The sequence below is a fragment of the Leucoraja erinacea genome, chromosome 15 (assembly GCF_028641065.1).
Source record: "Leucoraja erinacea ecotype New England chromosome 15, Leri_hhj_1, whole genome shotgun sequence".
Taxonomy (NCBI): Eukaryota; Metazoa; Chordata; class Chondrichthyes; order Rajiformes; family Rajidae; genus Leucoraja; species Leucoraja erinaceus.
The window spans coordinates 2,991,483-3,011,238 of NC_073391.1; the positions used below are offsets into that span (position 1 = coordinate 2,991,483).

The following is a 19,756-nucleotide window of genomic DNA, read 5'->3' on the forward strand; positions in this document are numbered from 1 at the left end:
TTCATGACTACCGAGGTAAGGGCCACCGGTCGGTAGTCATTCAGACAGGCTGGGGAGGCATTCTTTAGTACAGGTACAATGTTGGATTTTTTGAAGCAGGCAGGGACCACGGACTTGTCCAGGGAGAGGTTGAATTGTCATATGAAGAGACTGACAGGGTATTGATTTTGGATGATCACCTATGATCATATTGAATGGCTGGAAGGGCCAAATGGCCTACTCCTCCACCTATTTTCTAAGGTGCTTCCCACTTTTGGGGCATCACAGGAAAAAGTCACAAGCGTTGAATTGTCATATGAAGAGACTGAAGAAGGGTCTCGACCCAAACCATCACCTATTCCTTCTCTCCAGAGATGCTATCTGTTCCGCTGAGTTACTCCCAGCATTTTGTGTCTTAAGTGATAAGTGATAAGTGATAGGAATAGAATTTGGCCATTCGGCCCATCAAGTCCACTCCGTCATGCAATCATGGCTGATCTATCTCTCCCTCCTAACCCCATTCTCCTGCCTTCTCCCCATAACCTCTGACACCCGTACTAATCAAGAATCTCTCTATCTCTGGCTTATGTCTATCTTTGAATTGTCATATGAACCACGTCCACAACAATGAAAGTTGTATTTGCTGCAGTTTTACAAGCACAAGGAAGAATGTCTTTGTTCATCAGGTGTTGGAGCAACAGTTGTCCTCACCGCAGGCCATCCAAAAGGGCAATTGCGGAAATCTGCATCTTAATCTTGAAGCAGTATCTTCGCGTGACACTTATGGTGGAGTGGGTTTCTTGGGGAATGCAAAGGCAGCCAAACCCAAAGCTCTGTGGATAGCTCCGCTTTTCAGGTAAGGAGGAGAACGAGCAAAGCATCAAGTCATAGGGATTGCTGTCTGAAGAAGGGTCTCGACCCGAAACAACACCCATTCCTTCTCTCCAGAGATGCTACCTCACCCACTGAGTTGCTCCAGCATTTTGTGTCTACCATAGGAATTTCTGTTAGGCGAGCAATCAGAGATTGCTACAGTGCAAATGTAATTCCAGGTTTTGAGGAAGGACATCATTACAATGCAGCGTAGATTCACCAGGTTAATTCCCGGGATGGCAGGTCTGACATATGATGAAAGATATTCACTGGAATTTAAAAGGATGAGAGGGAATTGGTCAGGCTAGGATGCAGGAAAAATGTTCCCGATGTTGGGGGAGTCCAGAACCAAGGGTCACAGTTTAAGAATAAGGGGTAGGCCATTTAGGACTGGGATAAAGAACAATGTTTTCACCCAAAGAGTTGCAAATCTGCGGGATTCTCTGCCACAGGAGGCGTGGAGGCCAATTCACAGGATGGTTTCAAGAGAGAGTTAGATTTAGCTCTTAGGGCTAACGGAATCAAGGGATATGGGGAGAAAGCAGGAACGGGATACTGATTTTGGATGATCAGCCATAACCACAGACCACAGTCTGTCCGCATTGGTGGAAATGTGTCAGCCTCGATAACAATCAGCATGGGAGCACCTCAAGGCTGCATGCTCAGCCCCCTGCTGTACTCCCTCTATACTCATGACTGCGTAGCCGGTCATAGTGCGAACTCCATTAACAAGTTCGCTGACGACACCACTGTTGTGGGACGAATCACTGATGGTGACGAGTCAGAGTATAGAAGTGAGATCGACCAATTGACCAAATGGTGCCAGCACAATAACCTGGCTCTCAACACCAGCAAAACCAAGGAACTGATTGTGGACTTTGGAAGGGGTAGGATGGGGACCCATAGTCCTGTTTATATGGTGGAAAGGGTCAAGAACTTCAAATTCCTAAGCATACATATTTCCAAAGATCTTTCCTGGTCCCAGCACACTGATGCAATTATAAAGAAAGCACATCAACGCCTCTACTTCCTGAGAAGATTACGGAGAGTCGATATGTCAAAGAGGACTCTCTCCAACTTCTACAGGTGCACAGTAGAGAGCATACTGACCGGTTGCATCGTGGCTTGGTTTGGCAACTTGAGCATCCAGGAGCAGAAAATAATGTAGAAAGTTGTGACCACTGCCCACTCCATCATCGGCTCTGACCTCCCCACCATCGAAGGGATCTATCGCAGTCGCTGCCTCAAAAAGGCAGCCAATATCATCAAGTACCCACACCATCCTGGCCACACACTCATCTCTCCGCTGCCATCAGGTAGAAGGTACAGGAGCCTGAAATCTGGTACATCCAGGTTCAGGAACAGCATCTTCCCCACATCCATCGGGCTATTAAACTCGCCATCAAACAAATTCTGAATTGTAACAGCCTATTGCACATTATCTGTTTATTTATGTGTATAGATTTGGTCTATGCTATATAGACACACTGAACTGTTCTGTATTTATGCTTACAATACTCTGTTGTGCTGCAGCAAGCAAGAATTTAATTATCCTATCTGGGACACATGACAATAATCACTCGACTCGACTTGACTTGATTTGACGATCATATTGAAGGGCCAAATGGCCTATTCCTGCACCTATTTTCTATGTTTCTAGGATGGTTTATTGCCTCCATAGAACCAGGGTCAAGGATATAATTGAGCGACAACAGCTATTAAAATAAGGGCAACTGTTGCAGTCTATTTCAATACTAATGACATTGATCTATTAAAAAGAAAACCTTGCATGGAGTCCCCAGCTCAGTCTGTACGTCATTGCCTCTGGCCAGAGTCACCATGCAGTTTCCACCCAGTAATGTGGACACTAGTTTAGTCACACGACAAGTCCAAGTAAAGTGCAGAGAAACAAAAACACCAACAATAACATCAAGCATGGTCCTCCTTGAATTTCCAAAAGCCTCCGACTCTCAGCCAGAGAGGTCTGTGGAGAGTATTTTTTTTCCAAATGTGGTTCTGTGTGCTGCACAATAATGGACAACCTGTGATTTTAACCAGAGGGTCCACCGACCCAATCCCAATGCACAGTAGGGTCAAGGAAGGCTGCATTCATCACCCCAACGTTTCTCTCTAATATTGAACCCAACTCCACCAAGCCCCGACCGGAGTGGAACTGATGTACATGTGAATTTCAACTCCCAGCACTCTCGCTCCAGAACCATTCCAGGTAGTGCCACCCCAACCTCAGTCAAGAGTCTACTCATGTGCAAACTCCGAGGCCGACTTCCAAGCCATTATTAGCACATTCACTGACGCAGTTGAGAGAATGGGCCTTGGACTAAACATCTGTTTAAGAAGGAACTGCAGATGCTGGAAAATCGAAGGTAGACAAAAGTGCTGGAGAAACTCAGCAGATGCAGCAGCATCTATGGAGCGAAGGAAATAGGCAAAGTTTCGGCCCGAAACGTTGCCTATTTTCTTCGCTCCATAGATGCTGCTGCACCCGCTGAGTTTCTCCAGCACTTTTGTCTACCTTGGACTAAACATCCACTGGGCCATTCTTTGGGAAGTGAACCAAAATGTCACACACGTGACCACATGGCATCACATCAAGTAATACATTAAAAAAATGTCTCGGAAGAGATTCATCTTATTCATTGCTATTTTCCTACCTACGAACTATAATGCATGGCTACTAAAGATATGAACATTCTAGCTTTAAAAAAAAAAATCACGAGTTTGTAAGATAAAACTTGCTTGCGTGTGAGATCCCACTGGACAAAAACATCTTCTCCCAACATAGCCCCAGTGTGCAATACCATTCCTCAATACAAACATTCACCACGTGTTTGTGAATCGCTTTCGACACCATCTCAAGAGCCATTTATCTCTCAGCGAAGGAAAGAATTAAAGCCATCTGGATAGTCCAGGACCCCAGAACGTAAGGAAATGAAATGTTGGTGGAACAGATAAAGGGGCTGCCTCACTGCGGCAACCTAATCTGCGAGTTTAGAAGAGTGTCTTCGACCTTCAAACTTGCAGCATGGTCGACACGTGGTCCGAGGAAATCCTATGAGGTCACTGGAACTCTCCTTCATGCTCGAGGGAAGTTCCCGAATACTCGTGACCTCAGCTAGTTCGCGGGAAAATGTTCAGAATGTTGAAAATTTTCCGCGAGTCAAATGTGGTCGGCATGGCTCTTTTTGACTCGTACTGCAGTGGAGTGGGATCGCTATGTAGTTACAGGCAGTCGAGGGTAGCCGTAAGCAATCTCCTTCGCTGACCGGGCATTTTGATTGGCTCATTGGAGTTTTCAGAACCAAGGAAAACCTACCGGCAGGTAAAATGCCCACTAAACTTTATTATACTTCTTAAAAGCGTCTCCGCTCCTTCTCCCCTCCGCGCTCTCTAAAGGACTTACCGAGCACTGTGACAACCGTTTACATTCCTCTTCATCGTGCAGACAGCGCTCCCCCGCTTTCCCTGGCCCCCAGCCTTTTAGGTTAATTGGCTTGGTCTAAAAATGTAAAATTGTCCCCAGTGTGTGTAGGATATACTGTTAATGTGCGGTCGGCTGTCGGTGCGGACTAGGTGGGCCGAAGGGTTTGTTTCCGTGCTGTATCTCTAAGCTAAGCTAAATTATCAATGATAGGGAAGTTGTTGATTAAGTTGGAGATCCAGCCTCACTGCATACGTCTTTCAATATTTTTCTATTAGAGTCTCTTGCCCAGAGTATGTGAATCGAGGACAAGAGGACATCAGTTTAAGGCAGTGGTTCTCAACTTGGGGGTCAGGACATGGTTCTTAACCTGGGGGACATGAAGCGGTCATAAATAATATATCCATTTGTCGAGCCCATTTTAAGGAACCTAACAAAGGTACATACTACACACAGTATTTTGTTCGCGTATACACGTACGTAGCGCCAAAAAGGTTGAGAGCCACTGGTTTAAGATGAAGGGGAAAAGAATTAATAGGAATCCGAGAGCTTCAACTTTCGTTACAACCATGCTGCCTGACTCGTTTGCCGATGCCTTGGGGTTGTAGTTCGAGAGGGCATGTCATTTCATGCCGAACCACACCTAACACATGTGCAAGAAGGAACAACAGAGGCTGGTTTACATCGAAGATAGACACAAAAAGCTGGAGTAACTCAGCGGGACAGGCAGCGTCTCTGGAGAGAAGGAATGAGTGACGTTTCTGGTCGAGACCCTTCTTCAGACTTCACACGTCTGCTGTCTGGTGTGGCTTTAGAGATCCTGAAACGATGGCACACTTTGAAAAGATCCAATTCATTGCTGTTGTTCATTGAACCCAAAAGAATGCTACTGTGCAAGTTTTTTCCATAATGTTTGCCGCGTATGTTACCAGCCTGCCGTTCCGCTTGATTTCAACCTGTTTTGAAATATGATATGCAAATATAATTTGCAAATATAACATTTGATTGCCCATGCCAGCAAGCGAACAATACTCCAGTTCTTCCTCTTCCCTCTGCCGACCTCCATTCACTACCAGTCAACCAGGCATTGTCTTTAATTATACATTTTTAAATTGCGATGCTTGTTTTCCAGTTTGACCATAATTTCCTTGCTTTTCTATGTAATAATTACATCGATAAGGAAGGAGGTACTGATTGGGGATGATCAGCCATGATCACATTAAATGGCGGTGCTGGCTCGAAGGGCCAAATGGCCTACTCCTGCACCTAATGTCTATTGTCTATTGGAGGGAAATTATGGTCAAACTGGAAGACAAGGATTGCAATTTAAATAAATTAAAAACGGTGTCTGATAGTGATTGGTGCCCACAGCTCTGATTGTGACATGTGCGTTGCTCAGTTTTGGTTGTCCCGCCACTGCTGAGTCAGGTTTCAGTTTGCCATTCCTTAATTTCTGTAACCCTCTTCCCCTTTTCTACATTTATTAGGAGCCTCCTTGTTTAGTGTCCTAATTTGCTTGTCATTGGCAATGTGAAATGCCTTGTGACACCTTATTGTGTTAAAGTGTACTAAATATATGCAAGTTTCTGCTTTTCCTAGTTATTTCATACTACCAGAAGGCAAAGGAGGCAATTGAGTTGATGCTGCCTCTGGGAACAATTCCATTGCCCACTTATTGGGCGGTCACGGTGGCGCAGCAGTAGAGTTGCTTCCTTACAGCAAAATGCAGCGCCAGAGACCCGTGTTCGATCCCTACTACGGGTGCTGTCTGTATGGAGTTTGTACGTTCTCGCCGTGATCTGCGTGGATTTTCTCCGAGATATTCGGTTTCTGCCCACACTCCAAAGACGTACAGGTTTGTCAGTTAATTGGCTTGATAAAAATGTTAAATTGTCCATGCTTTAATTGGGCAGGGGAACTCCATGGAGCAGCCAGCATCTCTGGATAGAAGAAATTATATATATATAATTATAAAAATTATACGTTGATAACTTTGGTTACTAAAAAAAAGAAAATATCTATTTTCAGTTTTAAATCTCTAAGTGACGCTATACCACCCTTTACAGCTACTGTATGTTTTAATTCAGTTCAGTATATATATATATATACACACACATATACAAGAGCACCCGGAGAAAACCCATGCGATCAAAGGGAAAAGGAGCAAACTCCATACAGACAGCACCCATATTCAGGATCAATTCTGGGTCTCTGGCACTTTTAGGCAGCAACTTTATGGCCAATGTACTGCCCCAATAGCCTTGAACTGAATTAAAACATACAGTAGCTGTAAAGGGTGGCATAGCGTCACTTAGAGATTTAAAACTGAAAATAGATATTTTCTTTTTTTTAGTAACCAAAGTTATCAACGTATAATTTTTTGTGTGTTGGAAAATAAAATATAGTGGCATAGATGGTGGACTTGCTGCCTCACACGCCAGAGATCTGTGTTCGATCCTGTCCTCAGGCACTGTCTTTGTCGAATTTGCACATTCTCCCTGCAAGCGTGTGGGTTTCCTCCCACATCCCAAAGACGCATTGGCTTTGTAGGTTAACTTGTCTCTGTAAAATTGCCCCTCATGTGTAGGGAGTGGGTGAGGAAAGTGGGATAACAGAACTTGTGTGAATGGGGAGACAAAAATGCTGGAGAAACTCAGCGGGTGAGGCAGCATTTATGGAGCGAAGGAAATAGGCGACGTTTCGGGTCGAGACCCTTCTTCAGACTGATGTGAGGGAGGGGGGGGGGGCGGAAAGAAGAACGGAAGAGGCGGACACAATGGGCTGAGGGGGAGCTGGGAAGCGGAGGAGAAAGCTGAAATTGGAGAAGTCAAAATGTTAGGGTGTAAACTGCCCAAGTGAAATATGAGGTGCTGCTTCTCCAATTTACAGTGGTCCTCACTCTAACCACGGCGGAGGCCCAGGACAGAAAGGTCGGATTCGGAATGGGAGGGGGAGTTGAAGTGCTGAGCCACCGGGAGATCAGGTTGGTTATTGCGATCCGAGCGGAGGTGTTGGGCGAAGCGATCGCCAAGCCTACGCTTGGTCTCACCGATGTAGGTCAGCTGACATCTAGAGCAGCGGATGCAATAGATGAGGTTGGAGGAGGTGCAGGTGAACCTCTGCCGCACCTGGAAAGACTGCTTGGGTCCTTGGATGGAGTCAAGGGGGGAGGTAAAGCAACAAGTATTTCCTGCTGTTGCGAGGGAAATTGCTTGGAGAGGGGGTGGTTTGGGTGGGAAGGGACTAATTGACCAGGGAGTTACGGAGGGAGCGGTCTCTTCAGAAAGCCGACAGGGGAGGAGATGGGAAGATGTGGCCAGTGGTGGGATCCCGTTGGTAGACAAAGCTGGAGAAGATCAGCGGGTGAGGAGGCAGCAACTATGGAGCGAAGGAATAGACGCCGTTTCGGGTCGAGACCCTTCTTCAGACTGATATGATCGGGGGGGGGGGGGGGGGGGCGGAAAGAGAAAGGAAGCGGTGGAGACAGTAGGCTGTGGGAGATCTGCGAAGGGAAGGGGAAGGAGGGAGAAAGCAAGGACTACCTGAAATTGGAGAAGTCAATGTTCATACCGCTGGGGTGTAAACTACCCAAGCGAAATATGAGGTGCTGTTCCTCCAGTTTGCGGTGGGACTCACTCTGGCCATGGAGGAGGCCCAGGACAGAAAGGTCGGATTCGGAATGGGAGGGTGAGTTGAAGTGCTGAGCCACCGGGAGATCAGGTTGGTTATTGCTAACTGAGTGGAGGTGTTGTGCGAAGCGATCGCCAAGCCTGCGCTTGATCTCACCGAGGTTGATCATACAATGAATAATCCAACCAGATTTTTGTTTGGAAGTGGAATGAAATAATAGAAATTGTATTCATTGCAATGTGTAAAAAGAATTGAGTAACTGTATTACAATTTTGCTGCATGTCATTGTGGTATATATCATGTCTATCTTTAGCTTATGCCCCAAAACAAGCATAAGCTAAAGAATGGCTGCAATACAGGCCTGGCAGAGCATCACCAGAGAAGACATCCAGCAACTGGTGATGTCCATGAATCACAGACTTCAAGCAGTCATTGCATACAAAGGTTATGCAACAAAATACTAAACATGACTACTTTCATTCACATGACATTGCTGTGTCCCAAACATTATGGTGCCCTGAAATGGGAAGACTGGACTGCTGTAATTTCTACATGGTGAAACCAAAATGTATACAAATGGCCTTTAATAAAATCTGACAATGCGCACTTTAACCACATGTGATTTTTTTCTATTACAAATCTCAAATTGTGGAGTACAGAGGCAAATAAATAAATGATGGGTCTTTGTCCCAAACATTATGGGCACTGTATTCCACAGTGTTTATTTTAAGTGGATCCATGATCTTTCTGAGGCTGTTGGCCAAGAAAGAAGGAGCATATATTCCACTGTAGAGTACATGAAGGCTGGTGTTGCTATTTGTGGGATTCAGTCATCTGATCACCAGCAAGCAAAGCTAGCTCCTTAAATGCAAGGCAATGATCCGAGATTGATCCCAAGTCTATGGACTGAATATTATGTTCCATTTCCTTCCCACAGGTGACCAACAGCTCTTTGCAGACAAGCTATCAATGCAGTTGATGATGTGTATGAAGGAATGGCAGATGCTGGTTTAAACCGAAGATAGACACAAAAAGCTTGAGTAACCCATCGGGTCAGACTGCATCTCTGGAGAAAAGGAATAGGTGACGTTTCGGGTCGAGACACTTCATCAGACTGAGACGGGCAAGGGAAACGAGAGATATAGATGGTAATACAGAGAGATACAGAACAAATGAATGAACGATATGAAAAAAAGTAACGATGATAAAGGAAACAGGCCATTGTTTCCTGTGCTCTAGGTGAAAACAAGTTACAGACAATGAGACTCAACAAGACAAGTCTAAAGCTAGTACGGTGGGGGAGGGACAGAGAGCGAGGGGATGCAAGGGCTACTTAAGTTAGAAAAATCAATATTTACATCACTGTGTTGTAAGCTGCCCAAGTGAAATATGAGATGCTGTTCCTCCAATTTGTGATTAGCCTCACTCTAGAGGAGGCCCAGGACAGAAAGGTCAGTGTGGGAATGGGGAGGGGAATGAAAGTGTTCAGCAACCGGAATATCAGGTTGGTCCAGGCGGGCTGAGCAAAGGTGTTCAGCAAAACGATCGCCCAGTCCATGTTTGGTCTGACGCGATGTATAACAGTCCACACCTTAAACAACGGATACAGTAGCTGAGGTTGGAGGAGGTGCAAGTGAACCTCTGCCTAACCTGAAAGGACTGTCGGGGTCCCCAAACAGTCGAGGGAGGAGGTATAGGAACTATTCCTTCTCTCCAGAGATGCTGTCTGACCTGCTGAGTTACTCCAGCTTTTTATGCCCATCAATGCAGTTGAGGATTAGTGCAGTTTCTGTCTTTGAAGGAAGGGACCAGCCAATAGACGGGGAAGGGAGAAATCTCTTGTTGAATATGCATCCTGGGCTAGTGCAGTGCTACAGGATTTATCAATCTGGTGGAATATGGCACCCGAGGGCTGACTCTTGGACAATTTGACAATGTAACCTTCACTGTACACCGTGTTCCAAAATGTAGCAGATTGTGAATAGTCCATGCAACTCACCTGCTGCCGGGGGGGGGGGGGGGGGGGGAGAGCATGTTTGATAACAGCCAATATTTGTCTAATCACTGAGCAAACTTTGTTTTATCCATTCTCGTGGGTGCTGCTTTTGACCGCAAACTGGAATTGTTACGTGTACAGAAATAGATATTTGAATATATCTTGCCTACTGTCCAGGCAAGTCACACCATCCATTGGCAAATCACACCACATGGAGGTGTAACAGGTACTGCTAAAGAGAAGGTACACAAAATGCTGGAGAAACTCAGCGGGTGCAGCAGCATCTGTGGAGCGAAGGAAATAGGCAACGTTTCGGGCCGAAACCCTTTTTCAGACTGATGGGGGGTGGGGGGGGGAGAAGAAAGGAAAAAGGAGGAGGAGGAGCCCGAAGGCTGGGGGATGGGAGGAGACAGCAAGGACTAACAAAATTGGGAGAATTCAATGTTCATGACGCCAGGATGCAGACTCCCCATCTGCAGTTCCTTCTTAAACACTGCTAAAGAGAATATTAACAGAGTGCGGAAATATAGTTACAGCGCTTAGAATCAAGGTTTGCCGGGTAGAATAATTGTGATTGATACTGGGCTGGTACACAAAGTGTCACCATGCTCCAGCGCCATCTCTATTATTATTAAACCCCAGACCAAGTTTGGTCAAAAGGAAATGTATTCCACGGGCTCATGCACATTAATTATTTGCCCACCCTATTTATCCCTCTCACCCGGTCATTCCCCCTTCAAGTGCTCTGTCCCTTCAAATCTCAAACTTAACCCATCACTGCTGCTCTACTCTTCTACACTTTAAGCGTCGGTCCAGGCAGTTAGTAAAGCCACAGGCTCACAGCACCAGAGACACAAGTTCAATCCTGACCTCAGGCACTGTCTGCGTGGAGTTTGCACGTTCTCTGTGACCCATGAGCATTTCCTTCAGATGCTCGTGTTTCCTCTTGCGTCCCAAATAGGTGCTGCACATTGCCCTTAGTGCGTAGATGAGTGGGAGAGAGGGGTGGGAGGTTGCAACCTTCACCTGGTCCGCCCTGCCTCGCCAAATATCCAGCAGCTTCACAATTGACTATTGCAAATTATTTGGAGTAACTCAGCGAGTTAGGCAGCATCTCTGGAGAAAAGGAATAGGTGATGTTTTGGGTCAAGGCCCTTCTTCGGACTGAGAGCCAGGGGAGAGGGAAACGAGAGAGATATAGACGGTATTCTCAATCTGACGAAGGGACTCGACCCAAAAAGTCGCCCTTTCCTTTTCACCAGAGATGCTGCCTGCCCTGCTGAGTTACTCCAGCTTTTGTGTCTATCTCCAGTTTAAACCAGCATCTGCAGTGCCTTCCGACACATTTTATCTGCTCCACTGTGAAATCTCCTCAAGGTATACCTACTCTGAAGAAGCTCTCCTCCTCTCTCAGACGAGAGTTCTGCATTGCGCTCTCTCGCTGCTCCCCCTCTGTCATTCCTCCTGCTCTCCGCCTCATCGTTAATGGCTTGTCCTACTTGGGCGACTTAATCCGCGAGTTCTGGCGAGTTTGCCCCCGACTCATACTCGCAGCATGGTCGACACAAGGTCGTAGGAGGTCTTCTTAACTCTCCTTCATGCTCGAGAGTGGTCCCCGCGTACTCGATGCCTCAGCTAGGTCGCTACGTATTTTTCAACATGCTGAAAAATGCCCGCAAATAAAAAGAGGTCGCCTTGGAAAAAAAACGATACTTTATTTTACTCGTAGGTTTAGTCGAAGTAGGTCATAGTAGGTCGGCATGTTAGTCGTAGGTAATCGAGGGTAGTCGAACATAGTCAAAGGTAGATGTAGATAGTCTTCATAGTCGAAGGAGATCGAAGGAGGTCGTCTTCATTCTCCACTATTCGGTGTCCAATTTTCCCCAAGCTAGTCGTAGCTAGTGGAAGCTGGTCTTCTACATAGTCGAAGGGGGTGGAATGAGGTCTTCTACATAGTCGAAGAAGGTCTTCAACGTCATTTTTTCAAACTCTTCTAAACTCGCCAAATAGGTCGCCCAAGTGGGACAGCCCCTTGACTTCTTGCATAAGTTTCATTCATTTGTTCTACATCACCGTCTATATCTCTCGTTTCCCTTTCCCCTGACTCAGTCTAAAGAAGGGTCTCGACCCGAAACGTCACCCATTCCTTTTCTCCAGGGATGCCGCCTGACCCGCTGAGTTTGTGTCTATTTTTGGCTTAAACAAGCATCTGCAGCTCCTTCCTACACATTACAAATTATTCACCAGCTAACTATCCATTCCTCCCTCCAAAACTCAAACACGTTGTCTCTGTATAATTCCTGGAATCTGAATCTAATTCCTGGCCACTTAGCAAAAACTGCAACTTTATATAATTGCCTTAACAAAGAAGCCTTTGTTCACATTAATGTACATCAGCCAGTCAAATATATAATTCTTGTCCTTGCATTTAAAACTCTTTACCGTATCATCCTTTACCGACCCTGTAACCCTCCCCACTCCCACTCCAAATCCTGAAACTCCAATGCCTCAAACACAGAACTCCTTAATCAATGGCCTCTCCTATTCCACCACTGACTACAATCCTTCAACCACCCCCATCTCATGCTCCAGAATACCCACTCGAAACTCTTTCTGTTCATCATCTGCAGTAATTCTACATAAAACACCTCGGTCACACTTTTGATGAAACACAAAAAGCTGGAGTAACTCAGCGGGTCAGGCAGCATCTCTGGAGAGAAGGAATGGGTGATGTTTCAGGTCGAAACTCTTCTTCAGACTTCTTCAGAGTTAAGGGCCTGTCCCACTGTACGAGATAATTCAAGAGTTCTCCCGAGTTTTCCCGATTCGAACTCAGAGAATTACGGTAACAGCCGCTCGTAGGTACTCGGGGCTCCCGTGGACATTTTTCAACATGTTGAAAAATCTTCACGAGCTTACCGCGTTTCCCCGAGTACAAGCCGCTAAGAGACGTCCCGAGCTCCGACGTACCCGCTACGTACATTCTACGTGCTTACCACGAGTTTGATTTTTTTTTTAACTCGGGAGAGCTCTTGAATTACCTCGTACAGTGGGGCATGCCCTTTAGGGGAGAGGTAGACATGGAGATATGTGTGCGGGTAAGGTGTGAAAATGACAGATCAAAGCAGACAATGTTCATTCATCGTTCATTGTTAGCCGAGGGGAATGTGACAAGGAGGCATACAATCAGTAAAATTAATCAGGAGTGAAACTAGTGGGAGAGCTAGGGTGGGGGAGGGATGGAGAGAGTGGGAAAGCAAGCGCAAGCAAAACACGAGGTGTTGTTCCTCCAATTTGTCACACTTTTGTTAGCATGGCCAATTCATTCACTTGCCATCCAATTTTTCTCTCCAGACTTCTCATTTCATTACAACTATTGGAAATATATTATTTTTCTAATGACAATATTTTCCATTTGTTGCGATCGAAAAAGTTTGGGGAAATTCCCCAGGAACAGAGTTTGTAGATGACACTGAAGTGAGTGTAGCAACGATGGTTATCAAAAATGACAGCAAGACATTGAATTCTGGGGTAACTCAGTGGGACAGGCAGCATCTCGGAATAAAAGCAATGGGTGACGTTTCGTACCGAGATCCAGAGATGCTGCCTGAGTTACTCCAGCATGTTGTGTCTACTTTGGGTGTAAACCAGACCTGCAGTTCCTTCCGAGACAATGATCAGTTGGGCAAGTGAGCCGAGCATATACTTAATGGAGTTTAATGCAGATAAGTGAGGAGTGTTGCATTCTGCAAAGCCAAACCCAGGCAAGACCTACACAGTGAATGGCAGGGCCCTGGGGCATGCTATAGGGTGATTTCACTAAAGGTCACTGGAGCGTAGATCCGCACCCACGTGACCAAAATTCTCAAGTGGAGGACACTCGAGGGTTCGGTACATGTTAGTGGATGGGAAAAAACGCATTTTCCCACCCGTTAAAAACATAGAAAACGGCGAGGTTGTGAGCTGCAATTTACTGTGCCAGTCGGGGTGACCGTGAGGCACAGCTACCTAGATTTACAGGAGAAAAAAAAGATAGCAAGTAAGGTAAATTCAAGAGGGAACTGAAGGTGCCAAACCGGTGGAAATGAACAGCCGACATTTGCCGTGGATATTTACAGGTCCAAAATATCGGGAATTATCGCGTTTGCTCGCTGAATTTATCAAAAGTAAGTTAATAATGCCAGTGACCTTTAGTGAAATCACCCTATAGAGAAGTGGAATCTAGGAGTGCTGATACACAATTCCTTGAAAGTTGTATCAAAGGTAGATATAGGGTGATCAAGAAGGCTTTCGGTACATTGGCCTTCATCATTAGGGTATTGACTATAGAAATCAGGATGTTGTGTTACAGTTCTACAGGATGTTGGTGAGGTCACATTTGCAGTACTGTGTTCAGTTTTGGCCACCCTGCTTGTAATATTGTGAAGCGGGAAAGGATGCAGAGAAGATTTACGAGGATGTTGACAGAGGGGCTGAAAGACAGGAAGAGGTTGGGCAAGCGAGGACTGTATTCATTGGAGGGGGGGGGGGGGGTGACCTCATCCAGAGGTATATATGGTCATGTGGGAAATAGATAGATCTGGTTCTTGAAATGAAATGAAATGAAATGATTCAATTTATTGTCATTGTCAGTGTACAGTACAGAGACAACGAAATGCATTTTTAGCATCTCCCTTGAAAGGGAGACACAGGGCGTCGCGGTGTGCCCGCGCCTGCCACCGTAACATTCCATTACAGGCAAAGGTGGGTGAAGTGTCTTGCCCAAGGACACAACGACAGTATGCACTCCAAGCGGGAGTCAAGAACCAGAGGAAATAGGCTCTGTGAGAGGGCAAAAAAAATAATAGGGAAGTGAAGGGGCAACTATTTAACACAGATGGTGGTGGGTATATGGAGATAGCTGCCAGAAAAAGTGAAACTATAAACGACATTTGTATAAACCAACATCTGCTGTTCACTATTTCAATATTTAATCTGCTTTTGTACAGGTACACGGATAGGAAATGTTGAGAGGGATATGGGCCAAACATGAGCAGGTAGGACTAGGGTAGATGGGGTATCCTGGTAGGCGTGATCAAATTGGGCCAAAGGGCCTGTGTCCATACCGTATGACTCTACTTTAAGAGACCCTACATACAATACGTTATTTTTAAAAGATTATTTTCAGTATTTTGCGTCTCCCCAACTCCAGTATAAATCACCATGAAAGGAATTGCCAAGAGGAAAAATACGACAGACTCCATTTGAATCCAACTCTGACATACAAAGAACTTGTTGATGAAAGGAATACACACTTTGGGAAGTAACTTAATCCCACAAACCTCATGACTCAGCCATGTGCTGTTTGCTTAGTCATTGTAGAAACTAAAAGTTCTCTTCCACCATGAGAAGTTTCACTGTGCAGACACTCCAGTGCAGACACATAAACCACAGTATAATAGAGTATTGGGGCGAGTTACCTGGCAGCGGGTCACTTGGGTCGTTTGCCACTTTGTCAGAGCGGCAGCAGGACGCGAGGTTGAAGCGTGTGTTGGCTGCTCGCTGCATCCCAGTGTAGCCGCGACTCGCTGGCGACTCCCCGCTGCCCTGCTGTCCCACCTCAGCCTGGTCCACTCGCGGCTCACGATCACGCTCAGTCTCCACAGTCAAGGCGAGGAGGTCGTCCCCCGGCTCAAAGCGTGCACTCATGGTGAATGAAAGCAGCCCGGCTTGCTTCACACTGCCACTGCTGCCCTGCTGCTGGCTGGCTGGCTGGCTGCACTCGCCCGTGTGTCCGGGCCAAGGCAACTTGGGGGCGGTGCTTTGTAGCAAAGTGCCTTCTGGTTGCATCGCCACCCCCAGAGGCTGCTTCATCACAAGGGCCAACTCAAGAGGCTCATACATACATACATCCAGCCTCTGCTCCCTTTACTCCTCGTCCTAATGTAATGGGACTGTTTGACTGCGACTTGTTGCAGGTTTAGTGGGACTTCCCTGTTGCATTTTCACCAACTCATCTGCAAGTTCATTCTTGGGCACATCCACATCTTTTTTTTTAAAAACCCACAACAATTTTTATTTCGCCACAAATCCCCGACAGTTGTTGCCAAACAACTCATCTCCCCATCCCCCCCAACCCCCTTCAATAGAGGGTGGTGGGTGTATGGAACAAGCTGCCAGAGGAGGTAGTCGAGGCTGGGTCTATCCCAACGTTTAAGAAACAGTTATGGCCCTGTCCCACTTGGGCGTCATTTGCACGGCACGCAGGTGGCGCGCGAAGATTTTGTACATCCCAAAATCCTGGGGCATCGCGCGTCACTGCCTATGCCGCCACGCCTCACCATGCGCACGTAATGCGCACCTTGCACACATCACATGTGCGTCAAAATGATGTTGCGCAAATGACACGCAAATAACGCCCAAGTGGGACAAGCCCTTTAGACAGCAGGAGTACGTGCTGAGGGACGCACTGAAGCTCGGTGGCTGGTGCAGCCAATGCCAAGGCTCGGTGGGGGAGGACCACAGTCTGGGGTCCTTCATGCTGGACATGGGGGGCAGGGTGTGGTGGAGACACCCCTCAAAAATAAGGGAAGGGATTCCACGCCAGTGGGCCACATGAATGGCCAGGGTGGGGAGATACATGTCATTTGTGTAAGCACTATTGAATGTATATGCAGCCTCTGAGAATGTTGGATGGAGTTTTGTAAGGATCATGTTTAATTGTATACACTGTATCTATTTCTCGAATAAAGTATTTTTGAATTTTAAAAAAGGTACATGGATAGGACAGGTTTGGAGGGATACGGACCAAATGTGGGCAGGTGGCACAAGTGTTGCTGGGACATTGGTGGCCGGTGTGGGCATGTTGGGCTGAAGGGTCTGTTTCCACACTGTATCACTCTATGACTCTATCACTGGCCGCGGGGCTGGGGGGGGGCTGCAGCCCCACCCCCCCCACATTTTTACCGCTGTTTCCCCTGGGAGTTAGCGGCCAGCCCAGCGGATGTACTTTAGTGACCGACACGGATGGTTCAATGTCTGCAGCAAGCACCAACCTCACCTATAACATACCAGGAGGGGGTGGGGGGGGGTTAGCAACTCACCGCGGTAGGGACAGGCTGGCGGCGGGTGGGGAGGAGGGAGAGTGGAGGCTTCCCACACACACACACACACACACACAGAGCCATGTGGAAGGGTCAAGGGGTCGGACTAATGGAGAACGCTGCTGAACAACCCAACCTTCCTGCTCCTATTGATAGAGGAATCAGGGACAAAAAACACACAGAGCTGCCATGCCAAACACTGGCTAACCCCGGATAGATTCCAGGGTCAGCTCTGGTCTCACACCTGGACAGATGTCAAGAGTTCGTAGGGAAGCCAGAATGGGTGAGCGATGAAAGGTCTCAGTCATGTGTAGACTCTCGGGCTATTTACGTTGCAGGGGAAGGGGGTAGGAGACTGAGAGCATGTTCACAATCCTGTGGTGGAACAAACAAGGAGAAGTTGTTCCAAGAGATGTACAACATGGGCTTCGGTGAACACACCAGAGGCAATCGGCAGAGAGACAGTGCTTCAGGAGACCCTTCGTAAAGAGGGCTGGGCCTCGCACTAAAGGGGAAACGTTGTTAAAGTCTGTGAGGAAGATGGAAGGGAATAGGAGAGATAGACACAACATGCTGGAGTAGCTCAGTAAGGCAGCATCTCTGGAGAAAATGAATGGATGAAGTATCGTTTCGGGTCGGGACCCTTCTTCAGAGATGCTGTCTGATCCAGTGAGTTACCCAAGCATTTTGTTTCTATTTTCAGTATAAACCAGCGTCTGCAGTTCCTTCCTACACAAGGTAGAAGGGGACCTAGGAGGGTGCTCGTTCAAATAGACGACAGGCTGGGCTCAATGGGCCAAATGGCCGCCACCAACTGCACCTTCGACACCAGCAGCAATATTGGTGCCAACTCCACACCTCCCTGCATGCCAACATCTCCAGCGCAACACAACCCCTCTTGCCCAACAACACCCTCCCGCTCCAACATCCCCCCCTGATACCTGGAACCTGGTGACCGGTGCCCCAGTGGGGTGGGGGTTATACCCCCCCCCCCCCCCCATTTTTTGAGGTGGGGGATGGCCAGTATTATTATCCCCCAGTTTGTGGAGGACAAGCAATAATGAAAATAATAATCACCTGCTCCCATCTCTCATGTAGGCTCTACATTGTCTTAAAAAAACATTGAAATCACACTTCTACAATGCACCAAAACATGATTTTAATGCATCAAACTCCAAAAAATCCCTACTGTGGGACCCCCCTCCCCCCACTCGATCTCTCCGCTCCCTCGCCGGGCACCCCCGAGGCTGGTGATCAGTGATCGCTCACCTCCCCCCCACTTTCAAAAACACACCGCGCGCCCCTGTCTATTAGATTCACCGTGTCACCTAAGAATCCGTATCCATTGTATTCATGGCTCTGTTTGAAACCACCTTGTTGTTCATTTTGCAGGTGGTGTTATTTGTTCAAAGAAAATTATTAAAGGTGCTGTGTTTTAAATGTGGGCAGGTACCAGCTGAAGTTAGACCGGCAGCACAAAACGCAGAGGTACGCCTGGTTCTACTTTGGTGCAATCAAGTGGGGGGAAATTGGGACGATGATTTCACCAACAGCGCCACTAAGAGGTAATTGAACTCAATGGGGAACAGCAAGTCAAGAGTCAAGAGTGTTTTATTGTCAAATGTCCCAGAGAGAGCACTGAAATTCTTAAGGCCCTGTCCCACTTACTTGTCCTTGGCACGCAAATTACGTGACCTCGTGGTCGCGTTGAGGGGCACGGGCATCGTTTGGCCGGTCCCACTGAGAAGCGAGGAGGGGTATGTAGTTGTGCGCGACATCGAGCGGGTCTTCGAAAGTTTTGTAGCAAACAAAATCTTCGCGCGCCACCGGCCTGTCGCGTAACTGACGGCCAAAGTGGGACAGGCCCAAGACCCTGGCGCGACGCAACGTCTCACCTCCAACAGCAGCAGAAGCAGGCAAACGATCGCCGAGCTCGGCCTGGGGCTCAAGGCCGTTGCGGTCCGGATCCATCAACAACACCACAGTCACATCTGTGGAGTCATTTAAGTTCCTGGGAACAATCATCTCCAAGGACCTTAAGTGGGGGGCTACCATCGACTCCACGGTCAAAAAGGCCCAACAGAGGATGCACTTCCTATGGCAGCTGAGGAAGCACAATCTGCCACAGGCAATGATGGTCCAATTCTACACGGCCATCGTAGAGTCTGTCCTCACCTTCTCCATCATGGTCTGGTTTGGCTCAACCACCAAGCACCACACCTGAGGACGTTGCCAGGACTTGATGGCCTGAGTTATAGGGAGAGGTTGGGAAGGCAAGGACTTTGTTCCTTGGAGAGCAGGAGGATGAGGGGGTGATTTTATAGAGGTGTATAAGACCATGAGGGGAATAGATAGGGTAAATGCAGGCTTTTACAAAGAATTGGGAAATTAAGAACCAGGGGACATAGATTTATACTTGGAGGTGAAAGATTGAATAGTTCAATGGTTTCTTCATTATCACATGTACCAAGGTACAGTGAAATATTTTTTTGCATTCATCTTAGCCAGACTATTGCAGGATCTACTGAAAGCAAAGAACAAACAACATCTAGCTGAGCCAGACACCATGTGTTACATTTATTCCAGAAGGCCCCTTTTGCCTACATTCTCACCAATCATAACCAGTGTGCAGATAAGGCCAATTAGTGCATCTGATGGAGTTGTTATTGTGGTCTTGTGGCTGGGCCTTCTCGTGTGGCTGCTGGCAAGTTGCCAGTGGTAACAGGCTGTATGCAATACCAACGTGAGTGTGAAGGT

The 19,756-nt window shown here is 47.1% G+C and overlaps 1 protein-coding gene across 1 annotated transcript in view; it reads right to left on the reverse strand.

Annotated features, from left to right (window-relative positions):
* Positions 1–15,796, reverse strand: part of slc35g1 (solute carrier family 35 member G1) — a 34,219-nt gene extending 18,423 nt beyond the window's left edge. Inside the window, exon 1 of the mRNA XM_055646598.1 lies at positions 15,377–15,796. Within this exon, the coding sequence (XP_055502573.1) occupies positions 15,377–15,770 (394 nt within the window). The 5' untranslated portion in view covers positions 15,771–15,796. The remainder of the gene's footprint in view (positions 1–15,376) is intronic.
* Positions 15,797–19,756: the final 3,960 nt, after the last annotated feature.